The 25,769-nt window shown below is 43.9% G+C and overlaps 1 protein-coding gene across 1 annotated transcript in view; it reads right to left on the bottom strand.

Moving 5' to 3' along the window:
* Positions 1 to 11,862: 11,862 nt before the first annotated feature.
* The window catches only part of SERPINI1 (serpin family I member 1), a 135,541-nt gene continuing 121,634 nt past the window's right edge, over positions 11,863 to 25,769 (bottom strand). The window contains exons 6-9 of the mRNA XM_069213216.1: positions 24,309 to 24,406; positions 22,447 to 22,533; positions 20,113 to 20,202; positions 11,863 to 12,150 (exon numbers count right to left, since the gene is read on the bottom strand). Coding sequence (XP_069069317.1) covers positions 12,074 to 12,150; positions 20,113 to 20,202; positions 22,447 to 22,533; positions 24,309 to 24,406 — 352 coding nt within the window. The 3' untranslated portion in view covers positions 11,863 to 12,073. The remainder of the gene's footprint in view (positions 12,151 to 20,112; positions 20,203 to 22,446; positions 22,534 to 24,308; positions 24,407 to 25,769) is intronic.

The following is a 25,769-nucleotide window of genomic DNA, read 5'->3' on the forward strand; positions in this document are numbered from 1 at the left end:
TAAAAAAAGAAAAGTAAAAAAGAAAGAAAGACAAACATGCACAGTTCGATCCATGATAATATCATACTTTCATTTACATAGACCAAAAACAAGATTAAACGACTTAAAATTGGTGGATCACACCCGTTTCAACCTGGCTAAACGCAGGAACATCGTGCAAAAAGGTGCATTGTGCAAACGGTCAGGGGCAAAGAACACGCATGGGCATATACAAATAGCCTGCTATCCAACCATGCATGCTGTGGAGAGCAATCCTGCAAAACTGCGTTATGCGAGCAATCAACGGACGACCTACAGAGTGACAAACAATAATTAATTGTCCCATAGAGCTAGATGTGAAATGACTTGCAGTTAGTTGACAGACCCTGTCAGATTAGCTAAAAGGCTCAATGAGAAAGAAATCTTATACAGACGAGTAAGGACGTAATGCATACATTGATTATACGCAGAGGCTGCCAATGTGTCCATGAGGCGTTATAACATAATCCAGAATGATTAATTGAAGGTGATAGAAACAAATTAGCCAGAAAGAGACGGGATAGGGGGGCAATATTCCTCGTACACTCCCCCTCGCAACCCACCAATAGAACATTAAAAACATAGGAATAAGGGGAAAAGTTTCTCTTATTCGCCCCCTAGCAACACATTAGCAAGGGAAAACTAGACCTAGTGTGCCATGGGCATATACCCTTATCTAAACCTTATGGTATAAGTTGTCAGGTCTTTAAAAATGTATAGAAACTGCACCAATAGAGTATTCAGCATAAAGTTTTGTGGGTTTAAGCCCTCTATGGCCGCAACCTGCAGGTTTACTCCCAGGGCTAAAAACACTAAGTAACAGGGCCCTCCGGTTCACTAGTGAAATAGGGCACAGAAAAAGTATGTGCAAGAACGTTTCCTTTGCGTAGTGGCACAAGCAGCACAGTATTTCCTCCGATTGTCCCTTCTTCTGCCATTTCGCTATGAAGCCCAAGGATGGGAGAAGACCAAATCCTTAAGGGCACTCCTTAACCTGTGGCAGCATCTGACGAAAGCGGTCTGTTTGTGCAGCATGGAAGCCCTCGAGTCCAATTTAAAACCCAAGTACATATAGGTCGCTGTTTCTTCGCTCGTGGACCCATTTAGATGCCATTTCCCCTGTTTGGAGATTGTTGGTTTAAGGGAGTTACTTTGGTCTTTTTAATGTTTATTTCCAGTTGATTATTGGCCAAATACTCAGCAACCCTGTTGGTCATTCTTTGAAGGGCTGCTCAGGTGTTGCTTAGCAGGAGCAGATCATCTGTGTATAGGATGTTACACAACGGTTGGCAGGCAAGACTAGGTGCATGAGAGGCCTGCTCGGCAAGGGATGATGGGAGATCAGAGATAAACAAGTTGAACAGGAGCGGCGCTAGCACACATCCCTGCTTCAATCCTAGAGAGGTGCGGACCTCTCTAGACAGGAAATGTCTGTCCCCTACCTTGATCTTAACCCAGGTTTTTGTGTATAACAGTATTGCCCTCAGAAGTTTTGGAAGGATCCCCCAGCGTTGTAACTTTTCGAAAAGTTTATGCCGGGGACAATGGCAAAGGCCGCCTTAAAGTTCAAAACACATAAATAGCAGCATGCAGATATCACTCGCCCTTTCCATGATAAGGCCCACAACCATCAGGTTAGAAAGAGTCCCTTGCCTTTTGGTGAACCCAGGTTGGTTAAGCAGCTACCTTCTTGCCTCTAGTCCAAACCAAGAGATCTTGCAGGAGTAAAGTTAAGTATTTGAGGTCCTCCCCTAAAAAAAAAAGCTATCAATCGATAGTTACTTGGGGAAGCAGCTGCCCCACAATTAAAAAATACAATGGATAATTGACCCTCTCCAAAATTTTGGAATGTTCTTGGTTGACAGTATGTGATTAACGTCGAGGGCAAGAAACTTGCCCAGATCGCAATATTTTCTTTGATGAGGGCAGGCAGAATTCCATTAGGACAAGATGCACAGTTGGTGTGCAAGTTCTGAATAACTTGCACCAGTGACGCAGTTGAATATTCCAAGATGTTTGACTCATCATTGCTGTTGTATTTATTAAGTGGCATATTGAATGCCCACAGTACAAACTCCTGTTGTGGTAGAAACATCTGCACATTGCCTAGAATGTGATTTCAGAAACTTCATCCATTTTTCCTCGCTTATACTAACTTTGTTTACCACCCAGGGGCCCTTATCGAGCTTGTTGATTAGCATCCAGAATTTCCTACAATAGTTTTATTTCAAGAAGTAGAGAAGCTTGGACCACAGTGCTTCATACCTGCCTTTCCTGGGCGACCAGACCTCTCTTTAATCTCCTGCGATCAATGCGACGGCACTTTAACAATGCAGGGTTCTGCAGTAAGCGCCATATTTGCTGGAGAGTTCTGTTGATCTGAGATCGAATGAGGCGAATCGACCCTGGCCAGTTAAAGGCTCTATTATGTGTGATGCTTGTACCTTTATGCTAGCTGTTTACCAGATACCTTGCCACCGGGCGCTCTGAGCGACATTCCCATGACTTTATTGGATTCTGTTTGCTAACTGATGCTGCTTTCAGAAGTCCCACCACCACGCTTGCAAAGGCTTGAATATTGTCCGTACCCCATTTGAGGTGCTTTAGATTTCCAGCATAAGCATCTTCCGGCACTATCTGGGTACTGCCTAGCCCAATAGTGTTGACACCGATCCAGATTCTCTGTGGTTGATGATCATTCTCGGGTCTCTGATCGATTTTAAATTTAAAATCAATTATCCTGCTATTAAAAAAACTGGCACTCACCATGGTGTAATCAAAATACTTCTTTTTGTTGCAGGACCTTATCAAGATGTTGGAATGTCCCCTGGAAGACGACCATTTATCATCAAGCTAGTTCAAAGGCCCTCAGAAGTTTTTTTCCAAGGTTGTCTTTCCTTCCACATGGGGGATATCTTTCAGCGGGTAAGGCATATGGTGCTTCGCCACCATCCTCATTTGTGTCTTGGAAGAGATTCCGATTGACTTCAGTGATTACCAAGTTTGCCATCCAGGGGTATCCTTTCCATCCGAGGAGCAGGTTGATCAGATTGTCCACAATTGCTGCATTCTCTCAGGTAACAAATATTAGCCAGGACTGGCCGGGTTGTCTGCTGCTTGCCCCACTTATCCCGATACAGCGCCGGTACCCATGGCTCATTTATATCTAGCATCGTGACCTGTTCAGTTAGGTTAGAGTTCAGAAGGTGGTTAAGCCTTCTTTTGCTCTTCCAAAAATGCTGCTTTTACATGCCGACCTGTTGTATTCAATAAACCCAATTAGTGGAATGCTGAATTGAGGGTGACCAGGTGTCCCGGATTTGCCAGGATGGTCCTGACTTTTCACCAGCTGGCCCAGCAGATTTTGGCAAATGTTGCTGATATCCCCGTTTTTAGAGAGGGTCTCCAGAAGACTGTTGGAAGTTATTTGTTTTCCAAAGAAGGGATAGTTAGCAGGTGTTATCAGAAAGGAATTTAATTAACAGGCATTATACTGGCTTCAAAAACTGCATTTTATTTATGTTCCTACTGCCTCTTCTGTAGTTCTGTGCTGTTGAGCGCCGTCATTCTGTGCGCTCGGTTGAAGTAATATTGTAGTCCTATTTTTGGGAAAATGTCCCGGTTTTTGGCCTTAGAATTCTGGTAACCCTATGGATTGTGCCCATGTCTCTTGAATTGCAATAATATCCAACTTATTAAAGTACTCAGACAGCGAAACCTCCCAGATTCCAGACGCAGATGCTCAGATACAAGTGCTTTATTGCGCGGTGCCCTGGGAACATCTTGTTTCAATCTTCGTGGGGTTACACTGATAAAACTGATGGGAGCCAACTCCAGTTGTCCATTTCACCCTGTTTGGTTACTAGTCTTCTTGGGCCTTCATTGTTTGGATTGGCAATCCAGAGACTCTGGGAGAGGATGACCAACCCACTGGATTGAGGGTGCCTGTTGCAACAGACCCACTTTCCGGGAGAGTTGGGGTGTAAGTTACTTTCTCCTTCATGGGTTGATCTGGTACTAAGAGGAGGGGATAACAGTCCTCCTGAAGTTGCACTTTTTTAATATCCCAACTTTTCAGCAGCTCCTTAATGGCCATAGTTTTGGCTTGAATAAGTGACAAATTGAATGTAACCAGTGTGGGTTCCAATGCATGCTTACCTCGAGGTGCTAAAAATGTAATGGTAAAGATTTCCTGAGACCCTGCTTCTGCAAGGCCCACAAGGACCTTGATTACCCTTAGGACATTTGCTCGGTTTCAGATTGTATATTCCTCTACATCTAAATTCAGGGATCTACAGTAGGCTTGCCTTAGAACCAGAGTGCTCGACAGGGGTCCTGGCATTACCTGCAATCTTTCCTAGGGAACAATCTTTCTTGGGGAACCTGTGCTCTTTTCCTGTCCCGACGCTTTCATCGATGTCGCCCCCTTGGGCATGAGGTGGCATTATGTGATGCACCAACCTCTTCAGGTTGGATTCTGCACTGGCTACTAACCAACCTAATGCCAAGACAGAATCCTGTACTCTCTTCCCTTTGTGTCCTGACTGTTGTCCCCTCGGGCGCAGGGTGGCATCGTGTTCTGTGCAGTCTTTTCCTCATGTTGAAATCCACGATAACTGATAGCCATCCTACCGCCAGGGCACGCCAACAGTGTCATCTGTTCCAAATCAGGGTGCACCGGAAAGTAAACCAACAGACAGAGGATGTCCCCAGAGCTTGTTACTGTTTTGAATCCACCTGAAGACTCGGGTGCCATATGGTTCTGTTCAGGGCTACTATTAACCTAGTTTCTTTTATTAAGGCCTCCCAAGGTGTCTGAGGCAGTACGATTCTGTTGGGGCAGCGCTTGGTGGGGTTAATATGGGCTTTTCACTCCTCTTTATTGGTATTGGCTTCAAGGGTGACGAAAACTTTTCATGATCTCTGGCTGTCCCTCTTCATCCTTTGCAAAATATGGGTCCTTGCCAATGTCCTGATGGTCACAGTGCATACCTGTCAGTGAGAGGCCAGTTCCCCTGTCATAGGTCTTTTCATGAGCTTGCCCTGTGGAGGCACTCGTCGGGAAGACCTGGTTTTTGTCCTTCCTTGAAGGTTTCCTTTTCGGCTTCGTCATGTAGGGAGATGTTGGATGGAGCAATCTGTTTGGCCTTAGGGCCTTGCTTAGTCTCCTGGTCACTTGGATCCTTAATGGGCTTGATGGGTTAGCCATTAAAAATTTCAGCACCATCTCTGATATTTATCCCTCCCAGGAACTGGATACTTTTCCTGTATCCCTGATGGGCAACCACCCAGATGGTTGCCCATTACAAATTTTTTATCCATTTCTTATTTCCCCAACCATTTCCTCTAGGAGAATTTGAACTTGCACCAATTTGTCGATAATTTCCTTACAAGAACACATTGTAAGGACATTGTCATTCTTAGATTGGTCTCCTGTAATGAGGAGCGATGAGTCGAGGTCGATGCCGAAGTTGCATGCGTGGTTTGTTGGGGCTGCCAAGTGTTGAGGGCCACCAGGAGTCATCTCAGGCTGAGGAGGATGGTCCCTGGATGAGTATCTCAGGCTTGTCAGCGTTCTTAAGGTAGCTCGCCTTCATCCAGGCAGCAACTGCTTCCATCCAGTCTTGGAAGGTTCTTCTTGGCTGTTGAAGGGTTTTCAGTCAGGGAGATGATCAGCTGGGTGTCATCAGCGAAGGAGACCATGTTCCGTCCGTAGTTCCTGATGATTGGGTCAAGCAGGGCCAAGTAGATGTTGTACAGTGTTGGGCTCAATGAGGATCCTTGGGGTATGGCACAGCGGATCTCTGTAGGGTCAGACAGGTGTGGCAGGAGCCTGACTGCGTTCTGCCTGTCAGGAAGGAGTGTATCCATTGAAGGACCTTGTCGCGTATGCCTGCTGTGTGGAGTCTGGCAGATAGGGTGTGGTGGGACACCTTATCAAAGGCAACCGATAGGTCTAGTAGGATGAGGGCTTCTGTTTTGCCACAGCCTAGGAGATGGCGTATGTCCTCTGTGGATGTGAGCAGGGCAGTCTCGGTGCTGTGATTAGTTCTGAATCCTGATTGGGAGATGTCCAGGAGGTTGTTGTCCGCGTTGACTGCTTTTTCAACAACCTTGGCTGAGAAAGGCAGTAGTGCGATGGGGCGGTAATTCTTGAGATCCGTTGGGTCGGCTGTGGGCATCTTCAGTAGCAGGCGGATCGCAGCATGCTTCCAGTTCTCTGGTAAGGTGGCTGACTCTAGGGAGCAGTTGATGTCTTGCAGAGCTCGGGTGCGATCGAGGCACTGGCCTTGTTGAAGATGTAGTGGGGTCAAGAGTGTCGTGGCTCCAGAGTGGACCCTGCTTGTGATGGAGCGAGTCTTGTCCGTTGTGAGGGGGGACCAGGCGTGCAGGAATAGTGGTTGTTTGGTGGATCCTGGTTGGGGGCGTTGTTGGTGGGTTCGGAGAATCTTGTGGTCTGAAGCTTTTGTAGATATCCTTGATTTTCCAATGAAAAAAAAGCAGCTAGCCTGTCGCAGAGGGCCTGAGATGGAGGGATGTCAGTGGCCTCAGCTTGTGGTTTGGCCAATTCCTTGATGACGTTGAAAAGGACTTGTGTAGTGTGTGGTGGTGTTAATGGAGTCCTGGAGGGCAGTTTTTCTGGTGGATCTGATGAGGCCATGGTAAGATCTTGTGGCAGATTTGAAGGCTGCAAGGTCCACCAGGGGATTTGCTGTCCCTCCATTTCTTCTCAGGGGGTGAACCAGCGGGCTTTCTTGGTGGTGTGTTTTCCAGTGGTCGTTCAGAGTAAAGATAGGGTGTTGGCGCAATTGGTGATCCATTGGCAGAGGTTGCGTGATGAGGTGTTCGCATCTGTTGTCAGGGGTGAGTTGCTGAGGGTGTTGACGAGTTGCTCCTCTCTGGTTTGGTTCCATTTCCTCTGGCGGGGGTGAGCGGTATAGGCATGAGCTGCAGATGTGGTGATGGAAAAGTGGTGACGTTGCTGCTGGCAGTAAAGATGGGGTCAAGTGTGTGTCTGGCGATGGGCGTTGGTGAGGTGACCAGTTGCTTGTGCCCAGGTTCTCGAGTAGCAGTGAGGTTTTGTGGTGATTACGGTTGTCGATGTGGAAGTTTAGGTCACCAAGGAATACGTAGTTGGTGGAGGCAAGTGCGTGAGGGGCTATGAGGTTGACAATTGTAATTGTAATCGTATTTATATAGCGCTTACTACCCCTGACGAGGCGTCGAAGCGCTTATGCGTCGAATGCGTCGAATGGCGTCACTAAAAGCTGGGCGTGGGCCGGGTGTTCTGTAGATGAGGGTGCAGTGGGTGGTCATGTTCGGGTGGTGTGCACATGGAAGTGGAGGTGCTCCATGAGGGGGGGGGGGTGGGAGTGTTCCTGTGTGTTGATCGATCGGCAGAGGGTGATCTTGTAGGCAATGGCTAGGCTGCCACCTGGTCTGGAGGGTCGGTCGTTGCGGACCAGTTTGTAGTCACTGGGGATGGCGATGGTGATGTCTGGTTCAGATGCTGTGTTTGTCCATGTCTCGGTGAGGAAGGCAACGTCAGGGCAGGTGGTCTATCAGGTCTCAAGTGTCCACGGTGTGCTTGTGCAGGGAGAAGATGTTGAGAAGGATGCACTTGAGGTAGTCTGGAGGTGATTGACAGTTCTGCAGCTGGGGGTTCTGGCATTTGGAATGCGGAGAAAGTGTAGTGGCAGTTGCAGCAGGTAAAAAGGTCTGTGGGTGACGCAGGGGGAAGCGAGGTGGTCGAACGTCCAGGGTTCAGTGTGTGGAGGGTTTGGATGTTGTATCGTGGATGGTGGCAGAGCCAGGGTCTGTGGCACTGGGCACGGTCCAGGCACGGATAGGAGCAAATGGGCTTGCCTTTGGTGCCCCTTCTGTGCAGCCACAGAGAAGAGGAGGGTGGGGAGAGATTGGTCAGCTGGGAGGTGGGCCACGGGGGCAACAGTGGTAGGGAAGAAATGCTCACAACAGAAAAGCTGAAAAAGTAGAAGAGTAAACCGCAAAAAAAAAAAACAAAAAAAGAGGAAAAGAGAAAAAAGAGAGAAACCAGACTGACACAAATGGCCACTAGGCCACCAGAGACTAGGCGCAGACGGGCGCCTGTGGTGGAGGCGGGCCTCGAACACAGGGCCGGTAGGGTCTGTCAGGTGCGGCGGCAGCAGCAGTGACAGGAGGGAGCAACAGACACTGGCCAGAAAGGTCACTGCACAGTGGCCTCCCTTAAGAAGGGGCAGGATTGGTCAGCTGGGAGGGCGAGAAAGCACTTTTGTGGGGGGAGGGGGGGGGGGGGCAAGGCCACGGGGGCAGCAGTGGCAGGGAGTGGGGAAGCGTAGGAAGAAACTCTTGCAAGAGAAAAGCAGAAAAAGTACACAGCAAAAAACTGAAAAAAGGAAAAGAGAAAAGATAGACAAACCCGCAGACACAGACCACCACTAGGGATGAGGCCCAGGTGGGTGACTGTGGGTGGAGGTGGACCGTGACTCAGAGCTGGTAGGCTCTGTCAGGCGCAGCAGCAGTGCCAACGCAGGAGGTAGCGACGGATGCTGGCCAGAAAGGTTGTGGTTGATATTGGTGGTGGATGTATCTCCAAGCCTATATCTATAAAGCCATCTTCTAGGTTATCAATCCTAGGGCCAGGGTTGTGGGTTAAGTGTCGATCCACCTCATTCAGAGGCAAAAAAAAAAGTCTAGAGTCTGAGTTCTTGTAGCCATTCTCCAAATTCCCACACTCCATGTAACTGATGGGCCGCAGAAGATCTTCACCAATCTTACCCCCAATGTTTTAGCCGATTACTTCATCCACTAATGCAGGACTACCCTTGACAGGGGGTCTTAGCTGTCATTTTTCGCACTGTACTGCTTTTTGGGTGAGGCATCTCAGGTACCGGGGTCTCCCGCTTTCTTTTCCATTGGTTGACTTATACACTAGTCCTGGTCTTTCCTGACCTCAATGCAAACTAAACCGTACCAAGTTAACGCTGTTAATCTCTCTCGAGGCCTCCCTGGCTTGCACTTGCCTGACACATATCCATCACACTCGGATGTCACTGGTCTAGCACTTACAAAGTGCTTGTAAGTCTCTTGCTGATCGCTAAATCCCCTAATTACGCACTTGGTTTAATTGGTTTGATGAGTGCAGCTGTTTAGTGCCCCTTGTTGCCTTGCTTGACTTCGCTTTAGTCAGCCTGGCTGAAGCCCACAGATGTGGCAAGGCAATTGGAGGGAGGGGGAGAGCAGGGGGGTAGAACATCACACTGCAAGCTGCACCCGAACCTAGTTGAGCTGCTTCCGCAGTACTCCGGGTTCAACCTACAGCAGTGGCACTAGCTGCACCTCTCCCCCCCATGCTCCTCTCACCGCCACTTTCTCATCACCCTGCTCACCTCACTCACAGATCACTAGCGGGTTGGGCAGGTCACAGGTCGTACTAGGCTCCACGGGGGAGCTGCGAGCCCTACAAGGGGAGACGCAGCGGGTGCCAATGCAGAGTCAGCCTTTTTGACAGATGCTGCCCCCCCCCCCCCAACCTCGGCAGCCTCAGAGGTACCTCTAAAGGCTAGTATCAGGCCCCAGGTCTAGCCCCTGAGGGTAGATCATCATCAGCTAGGTCTTCCTATCAGCCTGTTTGGCTCCAGCTATCCTGCAGCAGCTCCCTCACCACTGCTGCTTCGCTGTCTTGTGGTGCACAACTCCAACCACATCCCTCGCATGGATCCGTACCAAAAAAGGGAAGTTCAAAACAGAATTAGAATGCATGGGGAAAATGGCAAAGATTGGTAGGGACTATGTGGAGTAATGTCTATACCAAAATAATAGCTAACCATCATTTGCATGTACCATCAGGTGGCCAACATGTTTTTGTGCACAGCTGGGTTACATTTCAGACTTTCAAGGTCAAATGGCATAATTGATTTCCTACAAAAGTGCAATGTAACCTGAACCATACCAGCAGGGAAAGCACTGTGTTAGATATGGTTACGTTTGTTAACCTTATGAAACTTACATTGTTCTGCAATTGCTTGGGTCCCATTTGGTGAATCTAAATACAAATTGCAATAAACCTTCAATTGTTTCAGGAAAGTTCTGCGCATGTTGTCCAAGTGGAGAAAGGTTTTAAAGAAGGGAAGTGAGTTGAGGTGGTAGGGAAAAGAAAAATGTTAACTTTACATTTTAGATCCCACAGAAATTAAGTGAAACATTAAAAAAGGTAAACCAAAATGAAGTAGGTTCATACAGCTATTCTAGATTTAGGAGCATCCCAAATATGATGGTTTAGGGTCACCAAAGATGTCTACTGTGTAAATTACCTCCGATCAGCTTTTGAATAAGCTTTCCTATTTCATTCTATTCACCGAGACCTGCATTTCATTTGAGGGGTTTATTTTCTATTTGAAAGTGAATATGCCATTTGCCTTGCAGCAGTTAACATTCTACTGGTATAGCAGCACTGATCATGTGACGAGCTCAGTAAGCTACAGCAGCTTCAATGGACGTGTGATTTTAGATGAGCAAGTTTGAAGATTGGATTTATTAAAACAATGTGAATTGGATAACGTCACTTGCTTTTTCTATGGTATTTCAATTTACTTTTTAGTAAATATTTTAAATGCCGCGAGCTACCACCATGACGACGGGTAAGTACAACTATGTGAATCTATGAAAGATACAAGTACTGGAGAACCCTGCAAAAAGGACCAGGTCCACAAAACCACAGTAAGTTTATAATGTAATACTGGCAAGGGGAATTGGGGGGTGGAGGGGAGGGAAACTAATGTAAAACGGATTAAGGAGGACTCTCCCATTTCAGTTAAGTGGGTGAGGATCTTGAAAGCAGATTATATAATGGAGTCAGAGTCAAACAAGAAAATCGGTGTTTTGGGTTCCTTTCATGGGCAGACTAGATGCAGAGAATTGAGCTAGAGGCATTGTGTTGGCCAAGGTGCTACTTTCTGTAATTAGGGTAGAGGATAATATATATATATATATCAAACCAATGGTGTTGGGATTGTCTTCTGTTTTTGGGACTTAAGTCTGAGGGTGACTGGGAAAAAATAAAAAAGAAACTATGTAAAGGGAAATATCCTTCACCATTCTCAGTCTTTGCAGCAGAAAAGGTAGAGCACTTTTTAACAAAATACATAAAGTACTTTAAAGGCACGCACCTCAAATGGAGGTGAACTATTACATTACTCATTACTAAGTACTCATCCTCATATTAAGCTAAAGTAGGAACCCCACTTAGCCTTTTAAAAAGACTACAAAACCCCAAAAATGAAAACCAACCAAAAACTTAAGGGAACTTACTGTTCTCAGTTATATAAAAATACCACTTAAAAACAGCGCAATAAAATGTCAGCGGATGGAATTTTATGCTTAAGATACAAACCTAAAAACAAGAAATGGTACAACAAAGAAGCCATAGCTCCCATCTATCTCCCCTCTATCGTCAGTGTTGTACCTCAACTCATGCACAATACACTGTGGCACTATAGTTACCCGGTTTACCTTAATCGGCAAACTAAAGAGATTTCAGAGTTGAATTGTAACCTTAATGATCCCTCGACTGACAGTTGCCTAAGGGAATTTAAGCGTTATCTAGAACACACATTACTATCTGGTCTTAACAGACAACTATAAGGAAGAATTGTGAGGGAATATTTATTTACATATCCACATTAAAAGCAAGGGTTCGTGAATATATATTGAACTTAAAAAAATAATTAAAAAGTATAATCACAACACTCGATTTGTCACTTAGTGTAAGGAAAGAAGCGGACAGATTTTGGAGCACTGGGTTTCAGAAATCACGTTAGTCTTTAAGTAAAGGTACTCTTGAAATTAAATAGTTGGTGTGTATTTTTATTCTAACAGCAAAGGAAGTACAGTGACAAATGTGAACATTCTGCATTAAAATATATAATTCACAAACCACTCAGTTTTAACTGATTTTACATTTGGATCAATAAAGAACAGCAAAACATCTCAAACAACAAATGTATTCTTGGCACAATGTGCTTTTCTGGTTTCATTTTTTGTGGACCCTGGATTCTCACAGAGCATCAAAATCATGGCCATTGATATTCAGTGCTTCTGGGTGCATCACTCGTCCCATGAACAAGATGGTCCCTGGAACAAGAAAGAAAATCCAGCAGTAAATTAAAAGTAGTACACCAAGATAAATGTAAAAGTGAGCAATGACCAAGTCGTGAAAGGCACTTTTAAAAACTGTTAATGAAAAAAAGTCAAATGAAAAGCTTGAAACTGGTTAAGAGGAAAGTAGCAACGTGAAAAAAGAGGCTGGAGCTAGAGGGCAACTCTGAAAAGCAATAAAACAAATGGAAAGCAAGTTGAAGGCACACCAGTAGGACAATTAAGGGGGTTATACACATTACTTTGACTCCATATTTGTGTTCTTTCTACTCACTACCTTTGGGGGCAGTAAACAGAAAAGTACTGTAGGATACCATTAACCCAAATCAGTAAACTGATTTGGGTTAATGGTATCAGTAAACTAAAACGGACATGAAGTTGGACTTCATCACAAGGCTTTGTCTATCTATCAAAACAATTTTGAAGCTTGAACTTGGTTGTGTCATTTGTATACCACCCAAAGGTTCTCGCTGCTTTGTACATCAGAGCTTGCAACACCCTAGTAACCCATCTCTCATAGCACCTATGCGCTGGCTGGAAAAAGGTGGTAAAGTACAGAAATTATTCATTGATTTTACTATTTTTTTACCCCTCTCATGACTGCTAATAATCTACACAACTGGTTGATCATATGATTTTTACCACTTTCTTAATTTTCGTTATCCATCACTTTACTGCTTAACATTAGTATCACAGTGAACTCCAAACTATGCCCAATTTAGTGACATTATCAACCGGGGATTTACATTTCAGTTTGTTTGTATAATGCCATTTGTACAGCCAGGTTTTAGTTGTAAAGAGTCACAACATGACCTTCCCAGGGGCGAACTTTCATAAAGGAAAGCAAATTAATTGTTTAAAAAAAAAAAACACATAAGCCAGCTATGCAGTAGTTAAGACAGGAAAAGGAAATAGATGAGAATTTTGGTGGAGGCCTCAAAAGGTAGCGCTGAATCGATTTCTCTCTACATCGATCTCTCTCTCTCAATATAGGTCTCTATCTCTATAGATCTCTGTATGTATATACATACATCTACAAAAATCACTACTATGGAGAAGTGTGGCTCAATGGTTAGAGCGGCAGACCCGGATGCAGAAATCTGGCCCGGGACCAGGGTTCAATTCCCGCCTCGGCGGGTCTTGGACTCAATTTCCTCAGACCTGATAATTCTCGCATCGGTGCCTAATCTAATTCATGGGTCCCACTCTGTATCTCTGGGCAATAGCTTGCTTAATCTCCACAACGGCCCCAACAGCGATGGGATGCCTGGTTTCACCTTGGAGGTTGCCCAGGAGTGGGCACCTCACAGGGAAAAGCCAGGAAGGATTCCACAGCGGTATGCGTACAGCGTCTTGAGACCCTAACGGGTGAGTAGTGCGCTATACAAGTACGAAGTTTACAGTTTACTATATAGAACTTCAAATGGCACCTAAAGTGTAAATGAAGACTCAGTGTGTAAAAGGAAGAGATTATGAAGAATTTTGAAGAAGCAGAGAAAGGAATGCAGAGGATGTAAACATACAGTATTTGATCTGTGAAGTCTGAAATCTACATACCTTTCAATAGGTAATGATTGCAAAATAAGAGTAGATAGTAGAAAAGGAGGCAAAGAACAGAAATTATGCACCTGAAAATAAAGTGTGACAAGCGTTTATGATATCTATATATATATATATATCTCTATATCCACATCTACATATATATACACATCTCTCTATATCTACATACATATATATCTACATATATATATCTATATATAGAAAATGTATCTACATATATATCTATATATAGAAAATGTCTATACATAGAAAATGTCTATCTATCTATGGAAAATGTCACTTACCCAGTGTACATCTGTTTGTGGCATGAGACGCTGCAGATTCACATGCTGTGCACTGTTCCTGCAATCTAGTGTTGGGCTCGGAGTGTTACAAGTTGTTTTTCTTCGAAGAAGTCTTTGAGTCACGGGATCGAGTGATTCCTCCCTTTCGGCTCCATTGCGCGTGGGCGTCGACTCCATCTTAGATTGTTTTCCCCCGCAAAGGGTGAGGTAGGAGTTGGTAAAGTGAGGATACTAGAGGTGCCCATGCAATGGAGTAGAAATGTATGTACATAGTGTGTAGTAAAATAATATTTATTTACATATTTATAATTTTCATGCAACTAAAAACGGCTACAGGCTCCCAGGGAGGTGGGAGGGCGCATGTGAATCTGGAGCGTCTCATGCCACGAACAGATGTACACTGGGTAAGTGACATTTTCCGTTCGATGGCATGTGTAGCTGCAGATACACATGCTGTGCATAGACTACAAAGCAGTAATCTCCCCAAAAGCGATGGTCAGCCTGTAGGAGTTGAAGTTGTCTGAAATAATGTTCTTAATACAGCCTGTCCTACTGTGGCTTGTTGTGTTGCTGACACATCTACATAGTAATGCTTAGTAAATGTATGAAGCGTAGACCAGGGGGCTGCCTTACAAATTTCTGTCATTGGTATATTACCAAGAAAAGCCATTGTAGCGCCCTTCTATCTAGTGGAGTGTGCCCTTGGTGTAATGGGTAATTCTCTTTTAGCTTTAAGGTAACAGGTTTGAATGCATTTAACTATCCATCTGGCATTGCCTTGTTTTGATATAGGGTTACCTGCATGAGGTTTTTAGAAAGCTACGAACAATTGTTTTGTTTTACGAAATAGTTTCGTTCTGTCAATGTACTACATTAGTGCTCTTTTTATGTCTAATGTATGCAATGCCCTTTCAGCTACTGAGTCTGGTTGTGGAAAGAAGACTGGGAGTTCCACAGTTTGGTTTAGAGGGAATGGTGATATGACTTTGTAAAAATTTTGGATTTGTACGGAGAACCACTATGTTTATGTATTTGTATAAAGGGTTCTTGAATAGTAAATGCTTGTATTTCACTAACTCTTTGAAGTGATGTCTATCAGAAAAGATACTTTCCAAGTTAGAAATTGGATTTGACAAGAATGTATGGGTTCAAATGGTGGCCCATGAGTCGTGTTAATACAATATTAAGATTCCACAAAGGTACTGGTGGTGTCCTTAGGGGTATGATTCTTTTTAGTCCTTCCATAAAGGACTTAATAACTGGGATTCTAAAAAGCGATGTTTTATGGTTAATCTGCAGATAAGCAGATATTGCAGTGAGATGGATTTTAATGGAAGAGAAAGCTAGATTTGACTTTTGTAAGTGTAGTAAATAACTAACAATGTTTTGTGTGGAGGTGTCTAGTGGCCTAATTTGATTAGCCTGACAGTAGCAAACAAATATTTTCCATTTGTTTGCGTAACAGTGTCTTGTTGTGGGTTTTCTTGCTTGTTTAATGACCTCCATACACTCTTTTGAAAGGTTTAAATATCCGAATTCTAAGACTTCAGGAGACAGGTTTCTAGATTGAGCAATTCTGGATTTGGGTGTCTGATCGGTTTGTGTTGTATACCACGGTTGGTGAGCCCACGTTGGTGCTATAAGTATTAGTTTGAGTTTGTTGACCAGATAAGGAATGAGCGGGAGAGGGGGAAAGCATAAGCAAATATCCCTGACCACCTGATCCATACAGCATTGCCCTTGGAATGAGGGTGTGGATACCTGGACGCAAAGTTTTGGCATTTTGCGTTTTCTTTTGTTGCAAATAGATCTATGTTTGGTGTCCCCCAGTAGTAGAAGTGATCCTGTAGGATCTGGGGATGTATTTCCCATTCGTGAGTTTGTTGTTGATCTCAACTGAGATGGTCGGCTAACTGATTTTGAATGCCTGGTATGTATTGTGCTATCAGGCGAATGTTGTTGTGAATTGCCCAATGCCAAATGTTTTGTGCTAAGACACAGCTGTGACGAGTGTCTCCCCCCCCGTTTGTTTAGATAATACATTGTCGTATTGTCTGTCTTGACAAGAATGTGTTTGTGGGCCATCAGTGGTTGAAACGCTTTTAATGCTAGAAATACCGCTAGCAGTACCAAGTGATTTATGTGAAGTAGTCTTTGTTGATTGTCCCATTGACCTTGTATGCTGCGATTGTTGAGGTGTGCTCCCCACTCAACCATGGAAGCGACTGGTGATAATGGCGTGAGGCACTGGGTCTTGAAAAGGACACCTTTTGTTTAAATTTATAGGGTTCCACCATTGGAGCGAAGAGTGTGTTTGGCGGTCTATCAACACTAGATCTTGTAGTTGACCCTGTGCTTGCGTCCATTGTTTTGCTAGGCACTGTTGTAAGGGCCGCATGTGTAGTGTTGCATTTGGTACAGTAGCTATGCATGAGGACATCATGCCTAGTAGTTTCATTACAAACCTTACCGTGTAGTATTGGTTTGGTTGCATGCTTGATCTTACATTTTGGAACAATTTAACCCTTTGTGGACTTGGAGTGGCAATTGCTCTTTGTGTGTTGAGTGTTGCTCCCAAGTATTGTTGTAGTTGGGATGGTTGCAGATGTGACTTTAGGTAATTTATAGAAAAACCTAGTTCGTGTAGTTTCTATGACGTATTGCATGTGAAACGGACTTTGTGTTGGCTTTCATTAGCCAATCGTCCAAATATGGGAATACATCCATGTGTTGTCTCCTTATATGAGCTTCTACTACGGCTAGGCATTTTGTAAATACTCTGGGGGCTGTTATTCCGAACGGCAGCACTTTGAATTGATAATGTTTGCCTTGTATTACAAACCTTAGGTATTTTCTGTGAGATGGATGGGTATGTGGAAATACGCATCCTTGAGATCCAGTGTGTCATGTATTCCCCTTTTTTTAGTAAGGGAACTACGTCCTGAAGTATTACCATGTGGAAATGATCGGATTTGATAAAGATATTCAGTGTTCTGAGATCTAAGATAGGTCTTAATGTTTTGTCCTTTTTTGGAATAAGGAAATACAGGGAGAAAACGCCTGTTCCCTTTTGGTGATAGGGTACTAGCTCTATTGCTTGTTTTTGTAGCAGTGATTGGACCTCCATATGTAATAGGTCTAAGTGTTGTGGAGACAGTCTGTGCGGTTTTGGTGGTACATCTGGAGGGGTTGTTGTGAATTCTATGCAATAACCATGTTGGATAATTGATAGGACCCATGTGTATGTGGTAATGTGTCCAATTGTGGTAGTATTTGGTTAGCCTCCCCCCCACTGGTGACAAGTGTTGGGGTAGTGTGACATTGAAGTCACTGCTTGGTTTGGCAGGCTGGAATTTCTCTTCCCCTTGGGAATTGTCCTCTATAGGAACCACAAGCCCCCCCCCCCCTTTGGTATTGTGACTGGTAGGTGGGTTTTGTTTGGGAGGTGGATGGTTCAGATGTCTGTTGCTGAAATCCCCCTCTAAATTGTGGTTTCCTAAAAGTGCCTCTGAACTGTGGAGAGTAGATCGCGCCCATGGCTTTGGCCGTGTCTGTCTTTTCATCTTCGATCGCGGTATCGACTTCCGGCCCAAACAACTGATGTTGGTTAAACGGCATATTTAGTACTGCTTGTTGTATTTCTGGTTTGAATCCAGAACTCCGCAGCCATGCATGTCTTCAAATCGTTACAGCCGTGTTGACAGTCCGTGCTGCTGTATCTGCAGAGTCTAATGCAGACCTTATCTGATTGTTTGATATGGCCTGTCCCTCTTCAACTACTTGCTGGGCACGTTTTGGTGTTCTTTGGGCAAGTGCTGGATGAGGTCTTGCATCTCGTCCCAGTGTGCCCTGTCGTAGCGTGCAAGTAGGGCTTGCGAATTTGCAATTCGCCATTGATTGGCTGCTTGTGATGCCACTCTTGCCCGTTGCGTCAAACGTTCGAGACTGTCAGGTGGTGGGGCATCCCCTGACAATTGTGAGTTCGCCCTTTTTCTTGCAGCCCCTACAACCACTGAGTCCGGTGTGAGTTGTTGCGTTATAAACACTGGGTCTGTCGGGGTGGTTTATATTTCTTTTCGACCCCAGGCATGGCAGCTCTTCCCTTTACAGGCTCTTGGAAGACAAGCTGTGCGTGCTTGAGCATGCCCGGTAGCATTGGCAGGCTTTGATAGGATGCGTGGGTGGATGCCAGAGTGTTAAAAAGGAAGTCATCCTCCACTGGTTCAGAGTGCATTGTTACGTTGTGGAACATAGCTGCCCTGGCTAGTACTTGCGTATATGCTGTACTGTCCTCTGGTGGTGAAGGCTTGGTTGGATAACACTCTGGGCTGTTTTCCGATATTGGTGGATTGCATAGATCCCATGCATCAGCGTCATCTTGGGTCATCCCAGTATGTGTGGGTGACTGCATTATCGATGTTCCCATTTGGTGACAAGTGTGGTGAGTGCAGTGGGGATGGTTGTGGTGAGACCTGTGGTGGTGGTGACTTGTCTCTAACCACTTTGGCTTTTGGTTGCATCTGATTCTTGAAAGGCTAGTTTTTTTAGATTTGAGTGGAGGGATGGTCTGAATCTTCCTGTATCTTTCTGAATTAGCAACCTTTGTTCAGTTTGGTCCGGTTCTTCTATATCCAGATCTTGCTCATAATCTATGCCTTTCTTTGAGTTGCATCAAAAACCCTTGCTCCTCAGTGTATGAGGATCGTTTCAGCTCAGAGGCCGGTCTTGTTCGGTACCGAAATTCCTAATGTAATTGTCTTTTTCGGTTCCGAGGAGCTTTTTCGGGCCTTGCTCGATTCGACAACTCAATGCCAAAAAATTGGGGCCAGAATCTCGACCGGAGTCGGAAGTCTTTGGCAACTCTTGGGCCTTTTTCGGTGCCGATGTTATCTGGTCACCTTCTCTTCTGTGGGTTGAGCCATGGCCTGCTGGCGGTGGCGTCCCCGTGGCCTTGAGTTTTTTTGGTGTGACCCTGGGTTTGGGATGGGGCAGGTTTACTCACAGTTTGTTGCACCGTCGAGAGTCGTTCACAGTCTGATTCGCCCGAGTCAGTTTCTTGGATGGGAATTCTTTCTTCCTCCTAGACGTCGAGATCTTGTTTCGGCTTAGACGCCATTTGTAGTCTTGCGCGTCGATCTCTCAAGGTTTTCTTCGATCGAAATGCTCGGCAAGCTTCACAAGTATCCTCTGTGTTCGGGCGACAAACAGGTTACAGACCCGGTGCTGGTCTGTACAAGGATACTTGGCGTGACACTTAGGACAGAAACGGAAGGGGGTCTGGTCCATTAGTCTTGGACGACGGGTGTGGTCAGGCCGACCAGGCCTCGATGAAGAGTGGAAGCCCCGAAGGGCCGCCAAAGCAGTCTTGATGTTGGTGCCGACACACTAACACTAAACCGGTACCGAACGAGAACAATAACGACAAATATGATACTTAGCTAACTTTCCCGATTCTAAATACAGAGCGAAGAGGACCACGTCCGAACCCGATGGCGGAAAGAAAACAATCTAAGATGGAGTCGACGCCCATGCGCAATGGAGCCGAAAGGGAGGAGTCACTCGGTCCCATGACTCGAAAACACTTCTTCGAAGAAAAACAACTTTTAACACTCCGAGCCCAACACTAGATGGCAGGAACAGTGCACAGCATGTGTATCTGCAGCTACACATGCCATCGAATATATATATATATATATATACACACACACACACACACACACACACAGGAATGGTCAGAAAACAGAACTAGGTAGTGCAGATTAAGAGGTTCAATGAGGAAAGTTGAGAAATGCCTCTTATTCCAGCAACAGGCAGAAAAGGAGGCGTATCGTCATTCTCTCATAAAAGAGGCCCATTCAAAGGAAGTAGAAAATACACTATACAGCGCAACAGAGCATATTAACAAGTACATAAAACAAATTACACAAATGTGTATTAGCAGAAATGGAAAGGAGTCCAATTGACAAGTAGGACAGAAAATGAATCACACAAATTTCAAGTTGAGTTGGAGTCAAACCGCAGACTTCATGATATAAGGTGGAAATTGGTTTACCCAAACACAAGTACAGCTTGAACTTCCGCTCTCAAAACTCACCCATTTCTCGGTCTCGTATCACAAAGAAGAATGGATGGTCAACAATAACCTGCGGATACAGCACAGCCATTCTGCTAATAGCGACCATTCCTAAGGTTGTATGAAACAAAAAAAGGCAATCAAGTTGCGCTTTACTCAGAAGTGATGTGTGCTTTCATGATAGGCAACCAACAGAACCAACATAGAAACTAAAACAAATTTAATAGCCTGCAGGGTAACAAGCTGAACTGTAATAGTTGTATTTTACTGGACAACTTTAGAAGAAAAAAAAAAAAAAATGCAAAAGGACACTCACTAATCTCACAAAATCCAGCTGAAACAGTTTCTCCACTAACTACGCATCAACCTACTGCTCTTGGGTAATTAGCCGGCTATTACGGGGAGATGTTTCTGGACATGTGGTCAACGTCTGCATGCATCCTTTTCGACTGTGCATTGAAACCTACGTCCCACAGCTGAGAGGACAGTCCATTGACACCGGACTAAGACCAGCGCCTTACTTTTACTGGTGCCTGGCTGTGATGAAAGGACTGCCTGCCTTTTCTCTCCTACAGATTGTGAAACCATCAGATAGGTTAAAGAAAAATGAAGCACAAAACTGCAAGAGGCTTACAGGAGGGATTGAGAGCAGCATCGTTGTGTAATAGTAAAACATAAGTACAAGCAATGATGGCATGACAAAACTTATCTAATATTTGTAACGCAAAAAAAAAAAAAATCATATAATCCTTGAGTGCACAGTGATTGATACGGCGTGATGCCTTCAAAGACAGTAATCCCGTCTCTTGTGCTTTTGAACCGATATTTAAATCATTCGTTTCTTAAACATTTGTATTCACCCCATTACTTCACATACATATTCTTCAAATAAAAATTAGCTTTGTCCATGATATTTCTCAGGTCATTTCAACCATGCCCAATGTAATCAGGGCTCAGTACTCCTTCAGGGGCATCAATACTGATCTCCAACAGGACAAATCCAACCAGCGATACGTATTGCATAACTTAAAGAAAACAGACATCCTTAAATTGGATCAAACCACCTAAATCTCACTGAGTCTAAGGCAGCTTACTGAAACTGTAGTTAGACCCTGTGAATACGAACCATGTTTCAGTGCACACATATACATATCTCCTATAAGACGTTTAGGGTGGGCTAGTCAATACCACTGATGTGAATTCATTCTACACAGCCATTCTACACATTCAAGGCATGGAGGTGAAGAGGGGCTGGATAGAAGCACAAGTCATGTGCTGGAACACTGCAGCCACGGATTTTTAATGTTGTACCCATGCTATAAACCTGGTTTACATTAAACCGTGCCCACCGGTACACGGTTTGCAGAGACAGTTGTGAAAACTAGGATGCCATTAACAAAGGGCAGAATTATCTGCTTTCTTGACCAACCATTGCTGAGGGTTCTAGATTCCTGACTTAGTTTCATGCCCATACTATGTTGGCATACTGAGGCTATAGCCAAAAATAGCATAGAAAGGAAGAAGGATGCCTAGAAGGGCTGCTGAGGCTAATCTATTACACATGTCCAAGCTCCAATCAATGGCAAGTGCTAGAGAAGTCTGGAATTCTAGGATGCCACTGGTACGCCACCTTGTTGAAGGTGGCACCGACTGCTGCCCTCATGTACGGCAGATCGATATTAGGAGATACAGCATGACCTCTCTCTCCAGATTTCTTTTGGGGAAACAACTGTTTTACAGCTACTTTAGGTTGCTGACTGGAAGGCATTTTTTTTGGGACAGCAGTTTTGTCTGTAAGCCCCAAGTTGGAAAACGTTCACCATTGCATACTCGTCAGTAGAACGTTCACGATGCTTCCTTCACTGTGCATTATGAGAAGCATTGTTGGGTGTCTTTACTGACACTTCTCTAGATGTAGATGGAAAACTGTTACTGTGTAAAATTCTAAACTACTGAATGCTGTAAGAAAAGCTAATAAAACAAAGGAGCTCACGGAGTACTCCCTCCAACAACAAGCAAAGGATCTGCTGACCTCTACAAAAACTGGCCACAGCTCACCAATCTGGTTTACTGCAACAAACGCCACATTAGGAGGTGAACGTGCTACAACACTATTACAAGCATGTGTTTTATTCCAGTGTTAAACATTTTATTAACATAATTCAAACCTATGAACATAACCGAAGATTGAAGGAACACCATTACGCTCTGTAAAATCACAAGCTTACCTTAGCTCCAGAAACCCGAGTTATTAGCACAACACTCAGTCGGGACTTTTCTGTGAGTGCAACAATACCCCTATAACAACCGAAACTTTTAGCTCAAGCAGAGGATTTTAAGAACTGTATCACTCACCAGAGGCTGCAGCGGCTTCAGATCCTTCCTCGTTAATCTCCAGGTAGGACTTGTGAACTGCTTTGGCAAGATAGAGATCCTTGACATCTGGACAGAACAGAACAAAATGTCAAAAATGTAAACAGAATGTTGTACACAACTATTATGATGGGTGCTCAATTTCTTAAATTATGCTGTCAATCATGCTGTCAATCGGTATGCAATCACATAGGTGTGCTTCTTGGTGAACATTTCATATGCTTCTGGAAAATAAATGAATGAGGCTTCAAGGCCTGCAGACTCATAGAAGAGGAGTTAACTCTATGAAGCAGATACGAGGAAACTGGAATGTTTAGAATTCCACTGAAAACAACGAGGCGGCTCACAGTAAATAATGGTCGGTATAAGCCTTCTGCTCTAATTTTCCATTGTTTCTCACTTGTTAATTTAGGGCATTCAACTCGGTCAGTGGTCCCAATAGCCCTTCTGTCTGTTTATACCAACTGTTAAAGCCTTCTTGCTCATTACATGCTCTCGCCTGGGACTTGAGTCTATAACCCTGGTCCAAGGCCTACCAACAGGAACAGCGTGTCAATGGGCTATAATGCTATAGTATAGATTCTGAGTAACTACTACAGAACATTCCACGATGCTAGCATGCCGAACAAAAAGGTGTATATCAGGAGAAATTCAACTTCCAGTCAATGTTTCTTTCCTGGAAATATAGGACACAAGACTCAAAGTAGGTAGTGGAAGGAAAGCAAGTGATTAGGAGGAAGACTTAAAGGGTGCATGGGTAACACCATTTGGGTACACCAGAATGTTACAAATCTATCTGGCACTTCTACCGACATCATGGCAGGTATTTACATTGACTTCTTGAGCGGGAAGGGTAAAGTTTTACTGCTACAGAACTGAGTCCGTTTCAGTCCTCATGTAGATTGTGCCATCAGGAATAAACCTGAAAATGTTTGGATATTAAATTGCGATATTCAAAAGGGTCTCAATCAAATTCCACACCAGATGGACCTTGATTCTGCTTATCCAACCGAGCTAAACTACTACTAATCAGTCTCCTGATGTAGAGTTTCAGACTGCAGTGCAATAAGAACACAGGTTCGTCCGGTCCCCAAATCCTGGGATAGAAAGTCCTTGAACTTAGTTATGTCAGATGGGGTATAATAAAGGACAGTTTCTCATCTCTGTGTACAATCAATGGAAATGTATATCTCCATCATCCTGGTGCCTATGCAACGATGAGAGAATAATGCAGTATTGAGAAAAAGCTGCTGATGCAGGAAATGGTCACTGTCCCTTTGAAACAACAGCCACGGATTAGGAGCCTAAAAAAATAAAATAAAAAAAACCCAGCACTTTGCAGCAGGTACCTTTAAATGGGATGTGGAGGTTATTGGGAGGTGTTAGGTCAAGTACCAGTAAGAAATGTCTTGCTATGACAGGTGGTATTATCCCTTCTCTGATTAAATGCCATAGCAACCCGCTACGTACATGATCCAATGGCTGAGGTCACAGACAGCTACGTGCAACAACATCATGTATATTAGTATCCAAATAACAAATGAAATGTCAGTCGCAACAGGAAGAAACAGCTTTGGGAAGACATTGAGCAGCAGGTCTTACTCTGGCCATAGTCGATTATCATATTATAGTCCTATTTAAGCAGCAAGACACTCCAGGATAATTGCAGACTTGTGTCTGGAAAAAGCACAGACAAGTGGGGCTGGACGATATTCATGACTGGTTGCATAAAGGCTCCGTTTTCTTGATTTTCCAGGGTCATACAGCAACTTAAGGAAACAGAAACAAATACAGAAACTTCCAGTACAACATTATATATCACTACCAATAGGTGACATTCTAACCTGAAACAGCAGAGAGATCAGCATTTGGACCAAATACTTCTTCGATCCCCAAATGCTTCAATGGGTCTTCCAAATCAATACTTTGCTTTATTTTGAACCTGAAAGCAAAGCAAATGAATGAGAGTGCAAAACTGCAAGAAGTTCAAGCAAACAAGCTAATTAACCAAATTCAATAAATTATCTTTAGGTTAGGATAGAACTTGAAGCATAGATAGATCATTTCTCAACCTATGCAAATTAAAGTCTATGAACCGGATTGGTACCATAATCTACAAGTGTACAGTAGGTATAGCAGAGGGTTGCAGTGTTGGGGGGACAGCAACTTCAATCAACAGGTTTTTAATCCATACAACTGATAAACGCAGTTGCTTAATGGCTCTAGTCATGCGCGACACATCCATCGAGTTCTGGCTTGAAGGACATCTATCAGCGCTCTAGGATTTTGAGCCCATATTTACAAAGTTGAAAACAGAACAAAAAAATCTGCAATGTAATGTGCTGTTAGCTAAAAAGTCAAGCGTATGCAATGTCATAGGTGACATGGGCCACTTCCCAGCAATAGATTTCATAAACACAAAACAAATATTCTGATGGGGACACTTTTTGGTAGGGTGCAGATTTCAGCCACCGATACCATGAGTAACTACACTCAAGAAATCCTCCTGCATGCCCTCCTATGCTTGATCACTTTTATGGATTTGTAAACTGTCATAAACGACAGCCTTTCCCTTCTACTTCTATACTTTGATTGTGCTAGACTTACTGAAGGTTGAAGAACAAATTCGATTTGGTACATACACATCTGAATTTACCGTACAATAGAAGTCTGCAACTTTCCCTTACAGGGCTGTTCAAACTTTAAGCATGTCATTTAAAGGAAACATACTGCAGAACTGCAACCCATGTAATCTGCAATACAGACAATATATTGAATTTATATTGGAGGCTACATTTTACTGTAACAAACTATACATATTGGAGAACTTAGACTCCCAAAAGGTAAATAAGAGGAAGCAATACAGTGCACAAGTAAGGTCCTAGTACTCCTCACCAAGTAGCTATTCAGATAGTTTGTGGAATTGTATGGATTGGACTATCTGCGATCATAAGTAACAAGTACTGTACAATAATGTGTTCACTTTTACCAGATAGTCACTCTGTTTCTGGAATTAAAGTATTTATTAATAAACACCTTACTGCATATCATAGCAACTTTCTACATAATCTGTTGGGGGGGGGGTTAAATCTACATCTTTTTATAGCTGAACCATAATGAAAACCTTAATTCTATATTTATCTAAAACAAGTGTAGCCCAGGACTGCTCACTACATCACAATGCTGCCAGTTTAATCAATGGATTCTGGGTTATATTACACCGACACAAGGGTGCCTGGTTGCTCAGACCTTGAATTACTTCATGATCAAGATTAGTAATACTTTACTAAATGAAACGGACCCCC

This window comes from Pleurodeles waltl, chromosome 11, assembly GCF_031143425.1.
Source record: "Pleurodeles waltl isolate 20211129_DDA chromosome 11, aPleWal1.hap1.20221129, whole genome shotgun sequence".
NCBI classification, from domain to species: domain Eukaryota; kingdom Metazoa; phylum Chordata; class Amphibia; order Caudata; family Salamandridae; genus Pleurodeles; species Pleurodeles waltl.